Here is a 17,347-nt window from a genome sequence, read left to right as displayed (position 1 = left end):
TCCCTGCCACTTCCCAGCCCCATTGTCCAGGCCCTGCCCTGTCCCAGCCTGATACCTTCTGGACTGAGGCAGGGAGACGCTGTGCCAGGTCCCAGGGAACTTTTTCTTTCTTACCGCCTTGGGCAGAGCTGCTCTGGCTCCGGGCTGGACAGGGGCTCTGGCCTGGCCAGCCAGCACCCACTTCCCAGCCTGGGGTTTCATTGGAGGCGGGCCTGTGACCCGTGAGAGCAGTGCCCCCGAATTTGGCTGCAGCGTGGGACCAGCCCCCACACCTGGGCGGATTGGGGGGGCTGCCTGAGGTTGAAGGAATGAGGTCCCTGAGACTCGCGTGGGGGCCTGGAGCCAGCCGCACCTGACACCGTCCAATCTCGGTTCTTCACGCTCACGCGTCTTCATGGAATTGCTTCGAGTTGGTTTCCGCGGCTGGCTGTGCAGAGCCCTCCCGGGCCCCGTGGGTCCACAGCGTGTTCACCGAGGCCAGCGCTCGGCCCACCAGGGTGCTGTGGGGTGGCCGGGGTGGAAGGCCCTGATGGGGTGTCATGGCCGTGGGGGTCTGAGGGCCTGGGCAGGTGTCGGGGACACAGGAGCTGCCCAGAAGTGGGGAGAGGCTGCCCTCTGCCCTCCTGGGGTGGGAGGGGAGCCTCTGTGTCCCCCGGTGCCCCTGGCCGTTCTCTGCCCATCCCTGTCCACTGCCGCAGCTTAGTTTGGGGGTGAGGGAGGAACCCCAAGTCAGCCCCACTGTCGGTGTGTGGCCTTGGTGAAGTCCCTGTTGCTTTGTCTGTAACTGGACAGTGTCATGGCCAGTCTGTCTGTCCATCCATCATGCTCACCTGCTCCAAGCTCCACCCTGCACCCGGGGTCCCAAGGGGACAAAACAGGTCCAGCCCTGGGCAGTGGGCGGATGGAGGCACAGACAGACGGACAGACTGTGGGACCAGCAGACAGGTCCACAGTGGCTGCTGTGGAGCGGCTCAGGCCCGGTGAGCTGGTAGGGGGCAGGTGTGGGGTGCCCCGTCGCCCTCAGCCCCTGGTGCCGGCCTGGCTTGGCTGGGGGGCTGTGCTGGGCTCTGGGTGGGCGCCCCTCACCCGTCCGGCCACCAGGGGGCGCGGGAGGCCTGGTCGCTGTCTGTGGGGACCCCCGCCCCTGCTCCTGTTTTCAGAGTGTGAGCCTAGGCCCTGGGGGACCGGGGGCTGCTCCCAGGTGCCCCCTGACACGCTTGTCCTGGTAGGGGGGCGTGGGGCGTCAGCTCTCCCAGATAGCCCCTGGCCTCCAGCGGAGACCCCCAGACATAGGACTGACCGCTGGGAGGGAGGTGAGTGCTCCCCGGGCATCTCCACATCTGTGGGGGGCTGGGAGGGCACCCCGAGGGGGCAGCAGCCTGAGCAGGCTCTGTCCTCACCCTGCACACTCAGACCCCCGAGAACTCCCTCCCCAGGTCCCAAACTCGGCCCTGCCCATGGGTGGAACTTCTAAGACACCCATCAGTGCCCTGGGTACACACCCAAGGCTGGAGAGACAGAGCCACACATGGACACCCCAGCCCCCTGGGTCAGGGCTGGGCCAGAGGGAGAGCGAGGCGGAGGGACCCCAAATGAGAGGGGCTCGGGAAGGCTTCCCGGAGGAGGTGGCATGGAGGGGGGCCACGAGACCCTCTACTGGGTGAGGAGGTGGGAAGAGGCCTGCCGAGCCGGGGGCAGCCTCACAGATCCCCGAGACCCCCGGCCCACCCTGGGAGGTGGGGGCTCTTCATCCCCATTTCTCAGATGAGTAAACTGAGGCTCGAGGTCACAGAGCCCGCCGAGTCAGGGCCCTGCCCACTGGCCACAGCGTCTTCACCGTGGAAGCTTGCCCTGTGACGTCCTGGGAGAGGGTCCCCCATCTTCCGGACCCCTTCCTGGGTTCTCTTCTCCTCCTTCCACCCTCCTGCTCCAGCAGCTGAGGGGTCCCCCCTCATCTGAGAAAATTGAGGTCCGAGACTCGACTGCTCACTTTGGGAGGGGGTTCGTGCAGGCTCACACAGCCTGGGGGAGTGGGTGGGGGACAGTAGGACATGTGGGGGCAGAGGCCAAAAAGGGGTCTGGTTATGGTCCCCGGAACTTGCACGGTAGAAGATGGGGCTGGCCAGGATTGCAAAGGAGGGGCGTGGGGGCCTGGGTGGCGGGAATGGGAGAGGGCCTGAGACGTGGGAGGGGGCGCCAGGGTTGGGGCCGGGCCAGGGGAGGTGGGGTGCAGCTCCCTGCCGCCCCAGCTGCCACCCTCACGTAACCAGAGCCTGCCTGTTGCATCAGAGGCAGGCCGGCTGCTGCGGGTAAACAGAGCGGCCCTCGGGGGGGCCAGGGCTCCCCAGCCACCCAGCGCTCCCCGAGCCTGGCTCCACGTCCTGGAGCTGAGGCAGAAGCCCCCGGATTGGAACTGTCCCCATGTGTGTCCTCAAGAACCTGAGAGTCTGGCACTGGTCATGGAGGGACGGGAGAGGGGCCGCCCCGAATTCACATGCTGCAGTGCGAGCCCTGTTTTCACATCCAGAGAGAAAGTTGTGTCCAGACTGGAAGTCCACACTGCCTGTGTCACAGACGGGGAGACTGAGGCTCAGCGAGGGGCACGAAACTCCCAGACCTCCCTGTTCGCTGCTTGTGCCCCCTGCTCCCACAGACACCTCCACTTGCTCTCCCTCCTCCTGTTGCCCCCACTCCCAGAAGACGGACACCTGGTCGCCATCACAAACTGCCAGCTCTCTCCCTTGTGTTTGCCCCAAATCGACCCCTCTCCCTCTGCGTGACCCTGCCTGGGCCCCACCCCCACCTGACACTCGGGCTTCATCTCCCTCATCTCCTCCCACCAAAAAATGCACAGCACCCTTCCTCCACTCCTTTGCGAATGCTGTTCTCCCCTCTTGGATATACTTCCAGTGGCAAACTCCTACTCACACTTCAAGGCCCAGTATGAATGACCCCCCTTCTGGGAAGCCCTCCCTGACGCCTGTGGCACAGCCCTCACCCCCAATTCTGAGCTCCCCCAGCCTTCCATCTCTCGCTCTGGCCCGGCCCTGACTCCACAGGGCTGGCGGGGTGTCTGGGGTGACTCTGCTGCCCCCTGGCCCGTGGGCTCCACGGCGTGGCCCAGAACAAGACGGGCAGTTAAATTCGTGCTGGAATTGTCTTCACTGACCCACTCTGGCACCCCTCTGGGCCTGGCCCTGTGCCGGGTGGGGCTGGGCTTGCCGGGAAAGGTGGGTTCAGAAGCCCAGGCTGTAGCCCCCCAGTCGAGGAACCAGTCGAGGAAATTCCAGAGAGTAACCCCAACCAGGGAGCCTGGTAGGTGGACGGGGCAGGGTCTTGGGGGCCCCCACCAGGCACCTACGCCCGTGCAGGCCGAGGGGGTCTGTTACCCCGAATTAAGAGTTGGGCCCAGAGCGGGGGTCGTCCTTGGCAGAGAGAAGGGCTCCGTCCCTTTGGGGCGGTGGGTCCCGGCTGGTGTACCACTTAATTCAGAACTGATTGGCTAGTGGGCCCGGTTAGGAACAGGGTGGGAACTAGGCTCAGGGTCACGGTCAGGGTTAGGGGGTCATCGGTGAAGTAGGGGCGCCCGGCGGCGGGCGGGGGCGGCCTGGCCGGATCTGAGCCCTCCCCTCCCCCTGCCCCCCGCCCCCACCAGCCCCCCCACCCGCCGAGCCTCGGCCACGCCCGCTCTACCCCGCGGGGCGGGGCAACGGCCAGTGCAGCCCGGGCCCGCCCTCCATGCAAATTAGCCCGCGCCCGCCCAATCGGCGGCCAGGAGGCGGGGCCCCGCGGCCGAGCACCGCCCTCCGCGAGCACACCTGGCCCTGAGCCACCGAGCCGCCGGTCCACGCGCGCAGGGGCCGCGGGAGCGTCGGAGGCGCCGGCAGGTGCGGGCAGGTGCGGGGCCCGGGACGCGGGCGTGGGTGGGCGTGGAGGGCCGCGCATGCTGGTGTGCTGCCGACGGGTTGTGTGTCCGGGCTTGTGGATCCCAGGGGCTTGTGAATCCGAGGGTTGTGGGGCCGTCGGGGTTGTGGGGCTGTCGGGGTTATGCAGGCGAGGATGTATGTCCAAGGCGTTTGTTGTCTGAGGGTGTGGGTCTGAGGGCTTGTGTATCTGAGGGTTGTGAGTCCAGGCGTGTGTGTCTGACAGGTTGTGTGCCCAAGGGTGCCTCTAAGGGTTGTGTGTCCGAGCGGTTGTGTGGCTGGGGTCATGTATGTCTGTGTGTGTGTGTCGGAGGATTGTGAGTTCCAGGTTGTGCATCCTGGGATTGAGTCCAAGGCCGCATGTCTGAGGGCTTGTGTGTCCAGGTGTGTGTGTCAGAGGATTGTGAGTTCCAGGTTGTGCATCCTGGAATTGTGTGTCCGAGGCCGCACGTCTGAGGGCTTGTGTGTCCGGGGTGTGTGTGTCAGAGGATTGTGAGTTCCAGGTTGTACATCCTGGGATTGTGCGTCCAAGGCCTCACGTCTGAGGGCTTGTGTGTTTGGGGGGTGTGTGTTGAAGGATTGTGAGTTCCAGGTTGTGCATCCTGGAATTGTACGTCCAAGGCCTCACATCTGAGGGCTTGTGTGTTTGGGGTGTGTGTGTCAGAGGACTGTGAGTTCCAGGTTGTGCATCCTGGGATTGTGCATCCAAGGCCTCACATCTGAGGGCTTGTGTGTCTGGGATGTGTGTGCCTGAGGTTGTATGAATCTGAGGTTGTATGTCCAAGAGGTGCATGTCTGCAGTCAGGTATCTGAGGGTTTTGATGCATGTTGAGGAGTTTGGAGAGCCGTGTGCCCAAAAGTGTGAGCCATGGATCGTGTATCTGCGTCTCTTGCTGCCTGCAGGGTGTGTGCGGTCTTATGTTGTCTTCCGAGCCCAGACCCACAGGCGGCACCACTGCCCGGCCTGCATCTGATCCCCACCTGACCTCTGGGGTCTGTACCACATGCAGTGATGTGGGGCCCACGGGGTGCCCGGAAGCTGGGGGGACCACCCCCCTCCCTGTGCCTCAGTATCCCCATCCGGGACACGGGTACAGCCCCATGGGGCATTGTCAGCGTGTGATGAGCCAGTGCCAGCAGCCTCACCTGTTCTACTTTGGGGATGGGGTCCCTGCCACTCTGGGGGCTCCAGACCTGCAGACAGCAGTGACCCAGGTCCCAGGCCACCCTCCAGAACCCCAAGAAAGCAGAAGTGGCTGAGGCCTAGTCAGTCCTACCTGGCCTGGCTGAGAATCCTCACAGTGGAATGTTAAGACCTGTTACCGTTTGCATGTGCAGACAGGACTCCCAGCCTCTTGGGGTGACAGAAACTGGGTTCGAACCCTTATTCCGACTCAGAAAGACCAGTGTGCACACGGGGTCAGGCAGCACCACCCCCTCCTGGCCTCCCGAGGTGAGGAGGAAATCTCAGCCTTCTGGTTGGGAATTTCAGGACATCCTGGGCCATGGCGGGTCTGCGTCCCCACTACAGGAGGGAGGGTCAGGTCCTGGACAACCAGGCCCCTCGGAGAACGGACGGAGCCCAGAGAGCAAAACCCGGGGGTCCCCGTCCCTCTCCGACCCTCCCGTGACTGGGGCAGGTTGGTCCCACTTTGCGTCCCACCTCCGGCTAGCGATTTATTTGGTTAAATCATTTCCCACCAGCGTGTATGTCTGGAAAAGGCCAACGAAGAGAAGAAAGGGAGTTATAGTGACTTGGAACCCCAACTCAGAGGGAACGGCAAGTGTAGACAGGGGTCTGGCCTTCCGGAAGGCCCGTCTGCACCTGGAGAGGGAGATGGCATTTTACCGAGAGGCCCCCACAATACACTGAGCCCCGAGTTGGGGTGGGTGATGGGGGAGGCTGCACATGCTGGGGTGCCCGGCTTCTGAGCCCCACTAGCAGCCTCCGGGGGCCTCGGCCTGGGAGCCAGTGTCTGGGACCCCCTGGCAGACCCAAACAAGCCCGGCACCCACTTCCAGGCTGGGTGGGTGCAGTAAGTTTGGGGAGCGGCAGGACAGTGACAGGCTCCCAGGCCTGAATGCCAAGCTGGGGTCTCACCGTATGGAAAATGGGGTGCTAGTCTCCGGTCAGTCCCCGTCCCCATTCTCCCCCAGGTGTACCTGAGGCCAAGGTGGGGCCCAGAAAAGGAGCCAGTGAGGCAGGTGGGGAAATGGAGTGGGTTACCCCTGTAAGCACAACAGGTGGTGGCATCGGCTTTGTCCCCTGCTGCCCTGCCCGGGCTGGGCCCACTCCCCTGTGGTTCGATACCCCCGCTCTACCAGGTCCCCTCTTCCCTGTGGCAGAAAGTCCTCCATGAGACTCCAGCCTCCCCTGCTCACACACCCGCCATGGCTCCCCAGTGCTCTATGGACCCCTCTCACCCCAGGTCCCCAGGCCGGCTCTCCCCATGTCCCTGCCCAGTGCCAGGCTGGTTTCCTCTCATCCTCGGAGCCACCCCTGACCCCTTTGTCTAAAGCGGCCCCCTCACTTGCCACCCCCGATCACCGTCCCCTGTCGAATCAGCCTTGGCCCCTGCTTCCCCCACCAGCCTGGGGCACGGGGAGGCCAGGCCGGGTCTGCCCCTCACAGTGAGAGGAGCATGGGGCCCGGAGATTCCCCAGAGCCCTGTCTTGGGGTCCCCGCCGGCCGCATCTCGGAGCTGCCAGGCTGTGGGGCGAGTGCCTTCCGGCCCCAGCGCTGACTGATGCCCTAATTTCCCAAGCAGGGAGGCCCGGGCCCTGGGGGATGACTTTCTGGGGGCCCCATGGGGAGAGCTTTCTCTGGAACAAAGAGCGGGAAACCTTGGGTTGTCCCTGCAGCCGCCGCCGCAGCTCAGGGAACATCACCGGCGGCTTCGCAAGGGCCCTACGCTGGACTCCAGCCCCTGGGGACGGTGGGGTCAGGTTCAGGGGGCTCTGGGGGCCGGGGTCCTAGGCCCCACAGAGGAGTGAGAGGGGGCGACCGGGCCCCGCTTTGTAGTGGGCAAAGTGGAGGAAGTGGCTGTCTCGGCCCGCGAGCACACCTGCTGCGGGCTGTACCTGCGGGTCCTGTGGAGGTGGTTTCCTTCTCAGGTGGGCCCGGGACCCTCCTCTGCCCCGCTCTGACTGGCTGTGAAGCTGGGAAGGTGATTAGAACAGGGGTCTCAAACCGACGGTCCCCGGGCCGGAGGGGACCGTGGCCCTGTTTTGGGGGCCAAGAGGCATTTCAAAGAAAACAGTCAAAACAGTTGTTCACTCATCACTTCAAGAAAGGGCGGTAGGGGCGCTGGCCGTGGGCCTGCCTGCTGGGGACGCCCTCTCAGAGTGGACACTGTCGTGGGGTGAAGCATCTGTTCAAGAAAGCAACAAAGCAGCACAAAGACTACCCGGTGGGGCTAAGCTGAAGGGAGAGAGGATCCTGCCTGGAGAACTCAGTGCCCCCAGAAAGGGCAATTTGGGCTGGGCTTTGATGGATGTGTAGGAGCTCCTCGGGCCTGGGCGACTGACTGGTCACAGGGGGAGCCTGTTGTCTGAGACCAGGCTGGGAGTCACTGTAGGAAAGAGGAAGGTCCGTTTGAACCCCAATGTCAGGTGCCTGGAAAGCGGCTGAAGGTAGGCTGGAAATTTGCTGGCGGAGGAGGCCATTCTGGGACCAGGGAGGGCAGGGGGTGAACTGGAGAGCTTGCTGGGGCCCATTGTACAAATGGGGAAACTGAGGCTCAGGGAGGGTCACACAGTGAGCGTGAGGTGGAGCTAGGGTTCGCAGCCGGGTCGAGCTACCCCAAGGCCTGCCACCCCCTGGACCCTGTCCCTGCCGGCTCGGGAGGGAGAAGTGGACACCACACATGGATGGAGAACCCCAGCCTCAGACCCCCAGGACCCCACCCCCAGGAGCACCCCCCACCTGCTCCCACATAGCCCGTGGCCCCCAGGACTCCCCAGAGGCTCACCTGATGTTCCACAGTTCTCCCTGGGGGGCACCGATCCCCTGCCTCAAGAAGGAAGCTGGAGCTGGGGAGACCACGCTGGGTGGGGGTGTGCATGTGTCTGGGGGGTCTGCAGGCAATGGAGAACCTGCGTGAGTTTGGGGGGCTCTGGGTGTGTCCAGGGAGTCTGCATGTTGTCAGGAGGGGAGGGAGTCTGGATGTGTTTGGGGGGCTTTGCTATACGAAGATCCACATATGTTTTGGGGGACACATATGCATTTGGGGGTTCCATATATATTTGGAGGATCGTGTGTGTTGGGAGTCTGGGTGTGTTTGAGGGGGGCTGTATGCATGGGGATCATTTGTTTTGGGGGGTTGTGCATGTTTGAGGGATCGTGTATATTTGGGGGTTTTGTGTGTTTATGGTTCATGTGTTTTGGGGGATTGTGCATATTTGGGGGGTCATGCATGTTTGGGGAATTGTGTATGTTTGTGAGTTTTGTGTGTTGGGGGATCGTGTGTGTTTGGGGGTTTTGTGTATTTAGAGATCTTGTGTTTTGAGGGGTCGTGTGTGTTTGGGGGGCTGTGTGTGTTTGAGGGGTTGTGTGTATAGGGATCATTTGTTTTGGGGAATTGTGTGTTCTTGGGGGTTGTGTGTGTTTAGGGTTCATGTATTTCGAGGGTGTGTTGGGGTGTGCATATTTAGGGGTTCATGTGTGTTTGGGGGCTAATGCTTCCTTCCTGATGCCCCCAGTTCCCTCCCAGGACCCCTGCTGGGGCCCTACCCCCGAGCTGAAGCCCCCCCAGGGCTGGGGAGACCCAGGTTTTGGGAGGGGTCCTTGCCGGGCCAGCGGGGAGCCCCCTGTGTGAGGACGGAAAGACTTAGCTTCTATGGACTGCTGATAGCAAAAGTCACCCCCAAACAAGCTCTGCCCTCCCCGTGACACCCCTGGAGGTGACTGTGGGCACCCCACCATTTTCTGGGCAAGGAAGCTGAGCCCCGTCCCTGCCAGAGCCCCCCGGCCCCAAGGGAGGTGCAGGGCCTGAGGGCCGCCGGGGGCCGAGTCTCCCCAGTCACCGAGGGGCCCCCCCCTCGGCCCCCGGGGGAAGAGGTGGCCCAGGGCCCGGCTGGGGATGGGGGGAGGTCGCCGGCAGCTGGGGTCTGAGCCATGGGCGCCCCCAAGAGAGCGGAGGGGGGGGTCCCGGCTTTCCAAGGGGCTCTTCCTGTCCCCATAATGAGGTACTTGGGGAGCAGGTGATGAAACCGCGGCTCGTGTTGCGTGAGGCGGGGCGCCGGGGTGACCGCCCCCTCCCCGCTCGGCTGCGCCTGTCTCCGGGGCCCTCCCCCCCCCACCTGCCTCTCACTTCTCCTTTCCCCCCTCCGTCCCAGGGCCCCCCCATCCGAGGCCATGGGGAGAAGAGGGGGGCCGTGCTGCACCCGAATCTCGGCTGTCACCCTCCCGCCGCCAAGCCTTGGAGGTCAGGGGTCTGGGACCCACTTTCCTGGGAGAAAACTGGGGCTTAATGTCCCCGAGTGTGCTGCCCGATGGCGCGCTGATACAGCACCCCCATTCCCAGGCCCCGCTTCCCAGAGGGAGCCCAGGGTTCGAGGTTTAGCCCCTTTCCCACAGCTTCTGGTGGGAGGGGGATTCTCACCCCAGTGACAGGCGAGAAGGGCCAGCATGGGGGGGTTTCCTCCCTGCACCCCATCCCCATCTCCCTCACCCAGGGGCCAGGAGGACTCGCCCGGCTCGGGAGGTGACGGGTCTCAGGACAGTGTGTTAAGTGACTTAGTGACCCCGAGCTGCTGTCCCAGGTGTTTGCACATGCGGGAAGTTGTCCTCGGTCTCCCAGCCAGGCCTTGGGCCACCACCCTTCCTGTCCCCTTGGCCACCAAGCAACTCGCCTGCTCCTTCCCACCCGCAGCCCCTGTCCCGGGAGCCGTGCCCGGGGTCACTTTTTAAAAATCCCTTTTATTGAGATACGTCATGTTGAGAAAAACGAATGGATTGTTGGAGTAGCACTCCACACGTTTACACAGCCAGACTCACCCGAGCGCCCATTCCCTGGATCAGGGGGCAGCACGGCCCCCGAGACCCCCCACCTTGGGCCCCTGCCTCAAGTTCCTGGCCGGAGCAGCTGCTGGGCTGACGTCTGTCCCCGCGGGTGAGTTTTGCCCGTTCACGTGGCATGTTCCCGCCGTGGGGTCTGGCCTCACCGACTCCTCACGCTTTCGGTGACACTGACCCCGGCCCTGCCTGGAGCCAGCGTGCACAGGAAGCAGGGATCGAGTGGACATTTGGGCCGCATCCCTTTTGGGGCTGTGACAAAGGAACGTGTTGAGAATGTCCCTGCTCAGCTCCGGTGTTAAAACACAGATTCGTTTCTCTCGTGTGAATCCATCTTAGATCTTTGTGCCGAAACTTGCTGGCCCTGGAGGATGAGTCAGGGTTGGACATAAAAGGGCTGCCTGAGAGTGACTTGGGGGGCTTCCGTCTGCTTCAAAAGTCCGGGTTAGTTAAAAAAACAAACAAAATTGGACTTTCCTTGTTCTTTGAGGTTCGAGAAACAGCTGTAAAACCTCTGGGCCCGTTGTCTTTTTTAATGGAGATCTTGAGTTGCTTTGCTTTCGTGATCACAGACCTATTTAAGCTTTTTACTTCTTTTGAGGTCAGTTTAACTCAGTGATGGGTGCACAGTCGGGGCTTAATAAATGCTGAGAACGAACAAGGGGGCAAAAAAAGGCGCCGGGGGGTGTTGGGCCTTCGGTGTCAAATGCCCACCTCCCACTTGCCCACCCACCCGGGCCCCCACCCAGCCCCTCCATCTAGGTCCAACTATGTGTTTCCCCCTCTGAGATGCCCTCCTGGGTTTCTCCGGGCTCCCCTTGGCGGTGTTTCTGTCTGCCTCTGGGCCGGTGGACACCGCAAGCTCTGCTTTCGGGCAGATGGGGGGAAGGGTGTGGGGAGCCCGCCTGCCTCCCCAAACTTCAGCCTCCTGGCTCGTGCCCGGCACATTCGGAGAACGCCACTCCTACCCCCCCACATTGTTCCGATCACGCCGACATCTGGAGACTGGGGTGCCGGGGTCTGTCTGCGGCTTGGGGTGGGGATTTGCATGTGGGGATAAATATATAAGTATAACCCGGGCCGGCCGCCCCCGCGTTCCTCAGTCACCCCTCTACACACCTGGGCCAAGCCGGGCCGGGGCCGGGGGCCCGATTTGCATGCTTGTGTATTTCTGGGCAGAGGCTGGGTTGGGGGAGGCTGAGAGGAAGTTGTTGAGGGAAGCTAGGGGTTCAGTCCCGTCTCCCTTGAACTGCTTGATTCACCAAATCTCGCCTGGTCCCCAGGGGCTCCCAATGTGGGGGAGACAAGGGCTGGGCCTTGGCAACCAGCCCCTCAGGGTCAGGGCTGGAGTCCAGAGGGAGAGTGGGGAGGTGTCCTGGGGGAGTGGATTGTTTGAGATGGGTTTTGCAGGGTGAATAAGAGTTGGCTAGGTAAAGCGGGGCAGAAGGGCTCTCCAAGCAGGGTCCTTTATGGAATGGAGAGGTGGACAAGGCCTCGTACGCCAGGCTGGGGGCAGAGAGGGTGTGATCCATCTGAGCATGCATCAGGGAGCTCCTTCCAGGACACAGAAGGGATAGCTTCAGTTCCTGGGTGATGGCGGTCCCAGGTCATCGGAGGTCAGAAGAGTGAAACCGTCTGCCTCTATCTCACCTGGCCCCAGAGGCAGGGAGGATCCGGTGGCTTCTGGAGGCCCCAAAGAGCCCTGGAGTACAGCGACTTAAAGTGTGGGGTGCAGGCTTGGCAAGGAGGGGCCCCCCTGCAGTTTCCACTGGACAACCCCTGGTCTCCTCTCCAGCCTCCTGTTGGCTCTACCCATGCCCCCAGCCGTCCTGCTCCCCGTGGCAAGGCTGGGCTGAGTTTTGAAAATGATAAATCAGGTTGCGTCCCTTCTCTGCTCAAAACCCTGCAGAGGCCCCCTCCATCTCTCTGAGATGAAAACCCTTGCCCTCCCTGTAGCTGAGCAGGCCCACATGGTTCAGCTGTCTGAACCCCCACATTCTCCCTACTCCAGCCTCACGGCTAGTTCCAGGACCGTCCTCAGGGCTCTTGCACCTGCTGTTCCCTGTACTGGAACTCACTTCCTGTCCCAGCTCTTGGGTCCCCCCCCTTCCAGGACCTGAGACTCAAGATCCAGCCTGGCCTGGCCCTGGCTCTCCGTGGGACCCTGGGCGTGGGGGGCGTTTCCGGAGCCACTGGGCACTGGGGCCTTGGGCCCAGTGCCCCCTCCAGGTCCCCAGGGACACGTCAGGGCAGGGGCAACACATCCCAGCCGTGGGAACGCGGCCGATTCCGGCCGGGGTTTAAAATTAGTCCCGGAGGTTAAATTTAGCAAACCAGGCCGGAGCTGGGGGGTAGGGCCGGGGGCTCTGCACAGGGAGACGACAACCGCTCAGAGACAGTGCCCAGAGAGGGTGGAGGATGTGCCTAGGGTCACACAGCGGCTTCTCAGACTCCAGGACCCCGGGACAGTGAGGTCTGGGAAGCAGCTATGGCCACTCCTGGGAAACAGGCCTCTATTTCCCAAAAGCTCATTTCTGGGGCTTGTGCCAGCGGCTCAGCATTTCGGCGCCGTGCCCGGAGAGGATGGGTTCCTTTGCCCAGGCTTGCCCGCTGGGTCCGAGGCTTGCCCAGGGCCCCGCTTTGTCACCTGGGAGGTGGTGGTGGTGGGAGCTGGGTTTCTTCTGAGCCGCCCATCGGGACCCCAACCCTAACCCTGTTCCGAAGTCTCAAAGCTTTTTCCGCGGAGCCCTGGGAAGCTGGGCAGAGCTGGGTTTTTCTTGTGTTCTTTTCCAAACAAACAAAAAAAAATTGAAACAAAAATATCATCCCCGAGGGGAGAAGTTTAGAAAAATTTGATCATCAAAAAGGCAAAAGAATTCACCCTAGTCCTCCACCTGGAGGTAACAAATGCCGGGGAACCAGTCACCGGCTCGTTGTTTTTCTTTTCTTTCCTCGGTGTAATTTTTAAATACGTTGTCTTGTGACCCCGAGCCTCGGGTTTGCTGGGTGGGTGGCAGGCGTGGGGTCCAGCGAGAGGAAAGGGGCCCGGTGTGTGACCCGACCCCTCTGCGTGTCCCCTCCACGCCATTCTCGCTTTCGGCAGCTTCACACATATGGGGTCCATTGTGTCCCTCAGGGCCCGGATCCCGGGGCAGCAGTGAGCACTGAGCGTGCCCGGAAGTGGCTGCTGCCTGGGTGGGGAAACTGAGGCCCAGGGCGGGCAGGCTCCCCTGACGCTCATGGGTGCGTGGTTTGGCCAGGCCTGTCCTACGGAATCATTCTGGAAGTGTTTATCGAGCTGCAGCTATGACCGTGGTGGCCCAGGGGACACGGGAGCCCGGCCTGCCTCAATGTCCCCCATTCTCTCCCCTGCAGTGCCTGGCAAGGCCCCAGTGGGGGCAGGGGGAGGAGGGGAGGAGGACTGGTGTCCCTGCCCCCCACTTCCCACCATGCACACCGTCCTCTCTCCGTTCTCCCCCAGACTGCGGTTGCTCCAGCTTGCCCGGGAGGATGGGGAGGAAAAAAATCCAGATCTCACGCATCCTGGACCAGAGGAATCGGCAGGTGGGCTTCTGGGTAGGGTGGGTGTTCACGGGAAGGTGTCTGAGTCAGGGTTAGAGCCCGGGGTGGGGGGTGGGGGCAAGGAAGCACGAGGGGCTCAATGCCGGCATCACAACTTTAAAAATAGTGTTCACTTATTTTCATGACCATGAGTTAATTTCTTTCCGCTGGTGGCAGAGGTGGACACAGACACCCCCAACCCTGTGGGTCAGGCTGGAGCAGAGGGAGGCCCAGGGCTGAGGGATCCCAGAGAGGGAGGGTGGACTCTGCCTGGGAGGACAGGGAAAACTTCCAAAAGGAAAGGGCATTTGGGGAGGGTTTTGAAGCATGAATAGGAGTTTGCCGAGTTGAGCCATGAGAAAGAACAGGGCCAACAGAACAGTGCGTACAAAGGCAGAGAATCATGAGGCATGTTGGGGGAACACTGAGACCCCTCCCCGTTCCCCCATTGCACCCCCAATCTTTGTCTCCTCCTGTCCCTGCCCATGGGGTGTGTCCTGGGTCCAGGTTACGTTCACCAAGCGCAAGTTTGGGCTGATGAAGAAGGCCTACGAGCTGAGCGTGCTCTGCGACTGCGAGATCGCCCTCATCATCTTCAACAGTGCCAACCGACTCTTCCAATACGCCAGCACTGACATGGACCGCGTGCTCCTGAAGTACACCGAGTACAGCGAGCCGCACGAGAGCCGGACCAACACCGACATCCTGGAGGTACCCCTGGGGCCATCCTCACCTGGCCCTACCAGCCCAGCACACTGCACATGTGCCTAACGATGCTGTGCCTTTGCGTGTGCTATTCTGTCGGCCCTGCTCTTTCTTGTGTCCCATCCCGGCAAACTCGTATTCATGCTTCAAAACCCTCCCCAAATGTCCCCTCCTTTTTGGAAGTTTTCCCTGTCCACCCAGGCATCCCTCCCTGGGATTCCGCTCACAGCCTAGTGACTCTTGGTTTGCCCAGAATCCTCACGGGCACGGCTGTCTGGGTTGGCAGAAGCCAGTCTGGGCTCACGGAGGGTTCCCTGGAAGGCAGGAATAAAGAACATCAGCCACTGTGCATTGGGGCTGGACCCCCTGCCCCTCACACACATCATCTCACTTGATCCTCTCACTCCCTGCCAATGTCATGCAGCGAAGAAGTCAAAGAGCTGGGCTTGTCTGTGTGTCCCCAGGACATGTGTCTGTGATAAATGGGGGGACAGAAACAGAGAGAGACAAGGAGAGTGCACAGGGAAGGAAGGGCAGAGGCAGAGGATAAAAGCCGCCAACAAACAGCAGAGCTTGCCTGGGTCCTCTGGGAGCTAGCTGAAGCCACAGGGCTGGGGAGAGGAGCTGGCCTGGGACTGCACCCAGGGACCCGCAGCATTTCTGGGAGGCACTGAGAGGAGAGGTGGGTGGGTGGCTCTGCCCCCGCTGTGCGACCTTGGCGGGTCCCGGGGGCTCTCTGGGTCCAGGGCGGGGCCCTTCCCTCCCTGGCACAGTCAGAGCTCGCTGAGGTTTGGTCTGTGAGATTCGGCTGGAGCACGCCATGCCTGCACTCCACTCTGCCCATGGCACTTGCTGGCGGTGGGGGTGAGGGTCTACCCGTGATCTCCCACCTCCACAGACGCTAAAACGGAGGGGTGTGGGCCTTGATGGGCCAGAACTGGAGCCAGACGAGGGGCCGGAGGGGCCAGGAGAGAAGCTGCGGAGGCTGGCAGGTGATGGGGGCGACCCGGCCCTGCCCCGGCCCCGTCTCTATGTAAGTGACCCCTGTCCTGCTGTGCAGGGTACCCTCGCCTCATCTCCTAGGCCTGAGTGATAGAGGCTGGGGCTGAGGGAGGGACTGGGGGCTGGAGGAGCCCAGAGTTTGGGGACATCTCTGTTTGGGTGGGCATTGGAGCTGGGGCTTTGAAGGATGAGTAAGAGTTCAGCAGGCAGAACCTTCCCTTCCTTTTTTATTTCTTGGATTCATCAAACACCCAGGGCAGTCCCCTCAGTGCTGACTCAGAAGCCTCAGCTCTGGGCCTAGAAAGAGCCAGAGACTGGCTGCCCCCAGCTCTGTGGGTAGGAGGGCAGGGTGGGGTGGGGGAGTCAGTGAGGGCTTCCTGCAGGTGGAGGCTGACCCCTGATGAGCTCCTCAGGATTTTCTCTTTTGGACTCGGCTCCCCCATCTCCATGGTCCACGCGGCTGCCCCCCACTCACTCTGGCTCACCAGACCTCCCTCCCTCTACCCACAGCCTGCAGCCCCCGCTATGCCCAGCCCCGACATGGTATATGGGGCCCTGCCCCCACCGAGCTGCGACCCCAGTGGGCTCGGGGAGGCCCTGCCCGCCCAGAGCCGCCCGTCCCCATTCCGGCCAGCAGCCCCCAAAGTCGGGCCCCCAGGTGAGTGGGGGGTGGCAGTGGGGGTCCCAGGGGGCTGTGTGGGTGGACCTGGGCTGGGGCACTGCTGCCTGTGTCACTTCTGGACGTCAGGCTCATGAGAACTATCGCCGGCTGACCCCTCTCCTGGGGTCTCCGTCCCCTGCCCCCCAGGCCTGGCACACCCTCTCTTCTCACCGACTCACCTCGCCAGCAAGACACCGCCCCCGCTGTACCTGGCTGCTGACGGCAGGCGGCCAGACCTGCCCGGTGGCCTGACCGGGCCCCGAGGGGGGCTGAGCACCTCGGTGAGTGGGGGGAAGGCAGGGGCCGGGCTGGGGGGTGGGGCTGGACGGCCTGGGGGTGGGCCTCAGTTTCCCCATCTTTCTCCCCACAGAGAGGTCTCTACAGCAGCCTACAAAGCCCCAGCTCAGCAGCCCCCCCGGGACCCCCGCTGGGGGGCTTTCCCTTCCTCCCTGCCGGCCCCCCAGGTACACACCCCCATCCCCGGAGACTGAACCCTGGGCCCTGGGGGGCGCCCAGGCCGGGCCTCAGCCCACCCCTCCTGCACTGCCCTCTCCCTCCACCCCCAGAATACGGCCTGGGAGACCCGCCGCCGCCCCCCGGCCTGCTGCAGCCCCCCGCCCTGGCCCCCTGGCAGCCCTCGAGGGGGGACGGCCCCTCTGCCGTTCCTGCCCAGCCCAGGTGAGCCTTCCTCCCCACTTCCGGCTTGGGGGGTTCCTCCCGGGGTCTCCGGAGCGCCTGGTCGCTGCTGCCCCCAGCGGCCATTCCTGGTACTGCGCGCCGCCCGCCGGTGCGCCGGGTGGGGGTGGGTGGCTATTTTGGAGGCCCCCGGAGGGACCCTCCACCCCCTCTTTTCCCAGGGTCCCCGTCCCTGGCGTCGCTCCGTCCCTCCCTCGCTGAGCTCACGGCCCCCTTCTCTCTCTCCCTCTCTCCCCCCCTGCAGTGGGGGCCGCAGCCTCGGCGAGGAGCTGCCCCCCGCCCGCGGCGCCTCCCCGCCCACCCCCCCGGTCAGCATCAAGTCAGAGCGCGTCTCCCCGGCCCCCGGGGGCCCCGGCGACTTTCCCAAGACCTTCCCGTACCCCCTGCTCCTGGCTCGGCCCCTGGCGGAGCCCCTGCGGCCCGGGCCCCCCCTGCGACGGCTGCCCCCCGCCGACGGCTGGCCCCGGTAGTGTGGTCCCGGGGGGGGGCGCCCAGCCTCTCTCCAGGCCTCGGAGAGGGCCCAGCATTAGGGGGGCCGGATTCGGAACCCCGGCCGTCGAGTTTCCTGCCCCCCTCCCGTGTGTGTACCCACCAATAAAACGCGCGCGGTGACAGCGGATCAAACGGTGCCTGTCGCTGCCCCGACGCCCCCCGTCCCCTCCCAGCGGCCTCCGGCTCGTCCTGTCTTGTCTGGGGGATACCCTCTTCCAGAGGCCGACCCCAGACGGGGGCTGGAGGACCCCTGGAGTCTCCGAGAGGACCCCCAGCAGGCCCGTGGGGGTG

The 17,347-nt window shown here is 63.2% G+C and overlaps 1 protein-coding gene across 3 annotated transcripts; it reads left to right on the top strand.

Annotated features, from left to right (window-relative positions):
• Nucleotides 1–3,864: 3,864 nt before the first annotated feature.
• On the top strand, nt 3,865–17,171 carry LOC119520282 (myocyte-specific enhancer factor 2B-like). Of its 3 annotated transcripts, none has more exons than XM_037818021.1 (9): nt 3,865–3,887; nt 13,421–13,503; nt 14,008–14,211; nt 15,104–15,238; nt 15,718–15,865; nt 16,016–16,149; nt 16,239–16,332; nt 16,435–16,546; nt 16,809–17,171. In XM_037818021.1, exons 2-9 carry the CDS (start codon nt 13,450–13,452, stop codon nt 17,032–17,034), a joined length of 1,107 nt encoding a protein of 368 aa, XP_037673949.1. In that variant the 5' UTR covers nt 3,865–3,887; nt 13,421–13,449; the 3' UTR covers nt 17,035–17,171. The 3 variants fall into 3 exon arrangements, with proteins under 3 accessions (XP_037673949.1, XP_037673950.1, XP_037673951.1); XM_037818022.1 differs by having other exon boundaries at nt 3,868–3,897; XM_037818023.1 differs by lacking the exon at nt 3,865–3,887 and adding an exon at nt 9,952–10,036.
• The last annotated feature ends 176 nt before the right edge of the window (nt 17,172–17,347 follow it).

This window comes from Choloepus didactylus, chromosome 25 (assembly GCF_015220235.1).
Source record: "Choloepus didactylus isolate mChoDid1 chromosome 25, mChoDid1.pri, whole genome shotgun sequence".
In the NCBI taxonomy this organism is placed as follows: Eukaryota; Metazoa; Chordata; class Mammalia; order Pilosa; family Megalonychidae; genus Choloepus; species Choloepus didactylus.
Note: the sequence above shows the minus strand (reverse complement) of the source record. Positions and strands in the feature narration are given on the sequence as shown.

Coding starts and splice junctions, on each gene's coding strand:
- LOC119520282 (XM_037818021.1), top strand. CDS start 13,450: ATGGGGAGGAAAAAAATCCAGATCTCACGCATCCTGGACCAGAGGAAT. Junction 16,150..16,238: donor GAGGGGGGCTGAGCACCTCG/GTGAGTGGGGGG, acceptor TTCTCCCCACAG/AGAGGTCTCTACAGCAGCCT. Junction 16,333..16,434: donor CCTCCCTGCCGGCCCCCCAG/GTACACACCCCC, acceptor CTCCACCCCCAG/AATACGGCCTGGGAGACCCG.